Genomic DNA, 6,000 nt, shown 5'->3' with positions numbered 1-6,000 from the left:
CACCACTAAGTTTCTTACAAGCTGCAAAAAGTTGTCTGCTAGGAAATAATATAGAGATATGCCAGAGCCAGCTTTGCTATTTTTAAGTAAAATACATCCTACTGCATGAATAATCTCCTTTAGAAGTAAGAGTTGTCATCACAGGAAGCTATTGCAATCAATTAAATTTTAATAATCTGATCTGGCAGCTTCAAGACTTCTAGAAGCAAGGAGACTAACTGGAAGAATTTCAAGTTAATGGAGAAAACATTGGTTAGACTGGTTGTTGTGGGAATGGAGAAGATAGATGCTAGAGACACTACAAAGGAAAAATCAGTAAAATTTTGTTGGTCATACAGGAGTCAACGAAAGTTGAAATTTTTAAGATAATCAGAAGAGACATCAATTCAGAGGACACTAAAGTTTAAATATTTTGAAATTATCTAATGGCACAACAATTAAAAGTGTTTACAGTATACAGTAATTCATAAATATTACATAGAACATTTAGACCTCATTCGAACAAAGATGATAACTGAGGCTCTAAATACTAACAAGTTCTGAAGAAAATAATTGAAGAGAAAATAAGACTGGATGAAGTCCAAACTTGGAGATGCTGTCATATTTGGGACATGTGGAAGAAAGAATTAGTAAAGAGACAGCTGTTTTACAGAGAAAGAAAGGTCAGGATAATGTATTGATAACGAAATGGAGCTAACAGTAAGTTTGATACAGGTTAAAGTCAGATTTTCATACATAATAAGGGAAAATTGTGTGGTGAGTATGTGAAAACAAAATATAAAGGTAACATTCAATTTGCTGATGGCAAATTAAAGCATATTGGCTTTTAAAAAAACCTAACTAAACATAGGCAAAAGCAGAATCGAAAATTTAATCTACTGAAAGGACAGCTTCAATACATCTGATTTTCAAAAACTGAATAGAGCTGAGATAACATAAGAATTTGTGCTTTTGTTTTGTTTTGTTTTTAGATGGAGTCTAGCTCTGTCGCCCAGGCTGGAGTGCAGTGGCACAACCTTGGCTCACTGCAACCTCCGCCTCCCAGGTCCAAGCAATTCTCCTGTCTTAGCCTCCTGAGTAGCTGTCACTACAGGCACCCACCACCATGCCCGGCTAATTTTTGTATTTTTAGTAGAGATGGGGTTTCACCATATTGGTCATGCTGGTCTCGAACTCCTGACCTCAGATCCTTCTGCCTCGGCCTACCAAAGTGCTGGGATTACAGGTGTGAGCTACTGCACCCGGCTGAATTTGTGCTTTTCTAAAGCACTGATTTCTCAGGAAACTAATTTCAAGATCCATTATGTTCTGAAAGTTCTCTAAAGCAACATAAAAAGAAGACATGTAATATTTTGAATTGATATCTGAAATAATATTATTTCAAAATCATCAGCTTCTATTAGGAGTTATCCTCTCTGATAATAATTTTGGTGGGGTCTTATCAAATTAAAATATAACTACAAAGGAATCAGTCATAATACTTCTTACTAAAAAACCTATTTTTCGGCCGGGCGCGGTGGCTCACGCTTGTAATCCCAGCACTTTGGGAGGCCGAGGCGGGCGGATCACGAGGTCAGGAGATCGAGACCACAGTGAAACCCCGTCTCTACTAAAAATACAAAAAAAAAAAATTAGCTGAGTGTGGTGGCGGGTGCCTGTAGTCCCAGCTACTCAGGAGGCTGAGGCAGGAGAAAGGTGTGAACCCGGGAGGCGGAGCTTGCAGTGAGCCGAGATCGCGCCACTGCACTCCAGCCTGGCGACAGAGCGAGACTCCGTCTCAAAAAAAAAACCAAAAAAAACAAAAAAACCAAAAAAAACCTATTTTTCTTCTGAAAAAGTCATAATAATAAAATTCAGAACATTTTGTTTTAATAAAGTACTTACCAGAGTGGTAAAGATGTAATGATAGTATTCTGTCATCATTCCCATAGCTAATGCCTAAGGAAAAAAAAAAATACTGAAGGTACATATTATAGGAAAGACAGTATGTCAGTAATTCAAGTGAGAACAAAACATAGTAGGATGTGATAAAGAATCAACCTACAATATTCATGTTACATACAATTGGATTAAACTAAATCTTTTCCCAGTAGTTAAAGATTAGTGGTTACTGAAGGAATTTCTGAAGCAATTCTCTAGATAGAAAAGCTATTAGTTGAGTGTTTGCAATTGTAAAGCTATGGCTTAACACATTAAATAAGGCATTAAATTTGACACAAAACCTGAAATTAGCACATCTTAATTTGTTACATTCGTAATGTCTTCACTACAAATACCCTAATGAGGAACACCATTTTATTTTAATGAACAATATTACTGAATTAGGAAAAAAGTGCTGCAAAACACAATGCCAACAGGCATTTATTTTAGCTCTTTAGAGACATTTCCATAGCATTAATGAAGGAAATGTAAATTACCACTCTTATTTAAAAAGTACATATAATTAAAGAAATGTTTTTGTTGTTATTAATAAACTAGTCACAAATTACTGTGTTTTATTTCACTCTTCTACAGTCGTCATCAATTTTAGACTGTCAATCTCAAAAACAAGGACTTTTGGGTTAGAACTTTCAGTTATAACAAGTGTCCATGTCATTTTCTCTCTGAAAATAAGAGAATGCTTTTGAAATAATTGCTTATCAATGAACAGCAGTTGGCAAGGACAATTAAAAAACAATGCATTTTTAGTTGAATGAAGAGTTCTTAGTAGGAAATAATTATTCTCAGGTATATCTAATAGCCTTCCACAAGCCACTAGCTACAAAAACTCATTTATGAAGTAGCTGCCTCAGCTACATTCTGCATGTAGAAATTAATGAGTTAAAAAAATGGAATAAGATCTAGTATTTGATAGCACAACGGGTTGACTATAGTCAATAATAATTTAATTGTATATTTTAAAATAACTAAAAGAGTACAAATGGATTGTTCATAACATAAAGGATAAATGCTGTCTGGGTGCAGTGTCTCACACCTGCAATCCCTGGACTTCGGGAAACCAAGGCAGGAGGACTGGTTGAGCCCAAGACCAGCCTCAGTAACATAACAAGACCCCATCTCTACAAAAAAAAAAAAAAATAGCCAGGCATGGTGGCACATGCCTTTAGTCCCAGCTACTCAAGAGGCTGAGGTTGGGAGGATCATGTGAGCTCCCAAAGCCAAGGCTGCAGTGACAGAGCAATACCCCATTTCAAAACAAACAAACAAACAAAACACAGGGATAAATACTTGAGGTGATGGATATCCCATTTACCCTGATGTAATTATTATATGTTGTATGCCTGTATCAAAATATCCCATATACCTCATAAGTACATACACCTACTATGTACCCACAACAATTAAAAATAAAAAATAAAAATAAGAAAAGCATCATGCTCATAAATCGGCATTAACCAGTTAGGTAGGATAGAATTTGTAGTTCTGCAACATGAATTCTTTAAGAAGGAATAGATATTTGTGAAAAATTTGGAATGTATCAAACATATTTAAAAAGGGAGAAACATTGATTAATGAAAGGTGGCATCAAAGAATTGAGCACAGGAAATTTAGGTATCAAATTACCAAATAATATTTCTTGAGTAGGTAATAATTATATAAACCAATAATACTCGGATTAAAATTTCATCTCAAGCAAAATAAGACAGAATTTCCCTTATTAAATACAAATTTACAAGATTATATTTGTAGAAGGCATTCATTGCTCCTGATGGATATGTTCAGATGGCTCCCTATCTCTAGTACCATTCAATGACAGCTCAATATTATGCTTGGCTTTTTTTTTTACTTTATCAACTCCATAGGTATAGAACTAGAGATAAAGGTAATTGAAAGAAATAATGATTCAGATGTATAACTAAAAATAATACTTATATAATGCTTAAAATGTGTCAGATACTATTCTAAGCACATTACATATTTAAGCCTCATAAAAACCCTAGAAGTCAGTCCTACTATTATGTTCATTTTATAGGTGAGGAAACTAGGACATGAAAAGAATGAATAAACTGTCCAACAAAGTGAGACAGTGAGTAAACATGGACTCCAGGTCTCTAATGTGGAGTTTGGAATCTATGTCATTTTCTAAAGTGGTATATTTCACATTCCCACATATGTAGAACAATTTTTGACTCCATGCATTCTAAAATTTTTGCCTGTTCCTTCCTTGAAAATTTGAAAACACGGACGTCTCAGGCAAGTGCATCAAATTCTGCTTTGGTGCAGGGGAAGGAGTTGAGATGGTGAAGAAAAAGATGATTTGTTCTGACATATATATTTCCAATGGCTACAGGTTTTTTCTTCATCACCTTGAGAAGAAATCTATGAGGGTAATTGGAGTCTGTTTCTGGCTTTCGTTGACCTTGTCTCAGCTTTTGATTTTGAAAACAAGGACCAGTTATGTGCTGTGATATATGATGTAGAAAACGCTGGAAGGCCAGGCGCAGTGGCTCATGCCTGTAATCCCAGCACTTTGGGAGGCCAAGGCAGGTGGATCACGAGGTCAGGATTTCAAGACCAGCCTGGCCAAGATGGTGAAAGCCCATCTCTACTAAAAATACAAAAAAATTAGCTGGGCGTGGTGGTGGCTGCCTGTAATCCCAGCTATTCAGGAGGCTGAGGCCGAGAATTGCTTGAACCCAGAAGGTAGAGGTTGCAGTGAGCTGAGATTGCACCATTGCACTCTAGCCTGGGCGACAGAGCCAGACTCCATCAAACAAACAAACAAAAAATTGGAGGTAGAAATAGTAGTTATTTTTGATTAAGTACCTACATTGTAACCTTACTCAAAAAGAATGAACCACAGGAATACTCTCTTAAAAGATTAGTTAATAATTTCCAGTAGAATTTTTTTTTAAATAACTTGCTCTGGACCTGCTTTTAATTATAGCATGTCTTACTGCTACTTTCGAGTGAATTGTATGCACACTTCAAACACATTATAGAGAATAAAATCAGTATCTTTTTATGCACAAATAATATAATAATTGCCTCAACATAAAAGCGGTTGTGATAGCATCTCTCCTAAAAGAAATACTACAGATTACATTTTCTAAAATCAAAATATTATTAGAAATCCCAACATTAAGCTGGTGTAGTGTTAACAACGCTATATGACGAATTAACACATGCAGTTATCTAGGCAGATAATCTGCAACCAGTTTATTTTTCAGGTAAGATCCAGAAATTATATTGCTCAAGGTCAACAATAGGAGGGGGGCCTATACACATTTCTTCAATTTTTACTTTATTTTACTTCTCACCGCTGTAGGATTTTATTAGCATTTTCTTTTACATTTTTTCCAGGCTAAAAGTTTTTATTTCACACTGTCTGATCTGAACTTTGAAGTTCCTGATTACTATTTTTTCCCTGTGATATAATGTCTTTGTGAGGTTTTACTTCAGAGGATCTTGGCTCTGCCCTAGGGTATTTTCTTTGATAAGTCTGGATGGAGGTAGAATCATCTGCTATGGAGGCATGCGTGCCAATTAGTGTACTCAACTTGCCTCAGAGGAAATCTACTCAACTGCAAGCTCCACTCACTTTTAAAGCTTTCTAGCAGGAAAACTTCAAATTCACTGTTGTTCAATAATTAGTAAAAGCACAATCGGTTTAAATAAATAAATTACGCAAACAAACACACAAGAGTAAACTGATTAAGGCCATTTCTTTTTCTGGATAGTCCTAATATTCATTCTTGGATGAAACCAGACTAGCTGAAAGCTCATCTATTTTTGCTCTTCAACTCCTATACCATGTCTTAGGAGTTCCAACATCAGTGAATGTTCAGGAATCTCAGAAAAAATTCACAAATCACAAAATAAGACCCTATTAAATGCACTGCTGAATTTCCTAGAAGCTATTCACTTTCTTCTTGGTTACTAGAATAACTGGAAAATTCAAATGTGAGACAAAGTTAAAAATAACACCACCATATTTGTGGTCTTCCGGTATAGGACCTCAGAGGATGCATACTGTATAATAATGTCACTCTGGATTCA

The 6,000-nt window shown here is 35.5% G+C and overlaps 1 protein-coding gene across 12 annotated transcripts in view; it reads right to left on the bottom strand.

The window, feature by feature from the left end:
* Positions 1 to 6,000, bottom strand: part of GRIK2 (glutamate ionotropic receptor kainate type subunit 2) — a 671,651-nt gene that overhangs the window by 374,923 nt on the left and 290,728 nt on the right. For all 12 annotated transcript variants that reach the window (XM_058435428.1, XM_032155777.2, XM_058435430.1 and 9 more), the window contains exon 6: positions 1,885 to 1,938. In XM_058435428.1, the coding sequence (XP_058291411.1) occupies positions 1,885 to 1,938 (54 nt within the window). The remainder of the gene's footprint in view (positions 1 to 1,884; positions 1,939 to 6,000) is intronic.

Source organism: Hylobates moloch, unplaced genomic scaffold (assembly GCF_009828535.3).
Source record: "Hylobates moloch isolate HMO894 unplaced genomic scaffold, HMol_V3 SCAFFOLD_2, whole genome shotgun sequence".
Taxonomy (NCBI): Eukaryota; Metazoa; Chordata; class Mammalia; order Primates; family Hylobatidae; genus Hylobates; species Hylobates moloch.
The sequence above is the reverse complement of the archived record's forward strand: the minus strand, read 5'-3'. Positions and strand labels throughout refer to the sequence as shown.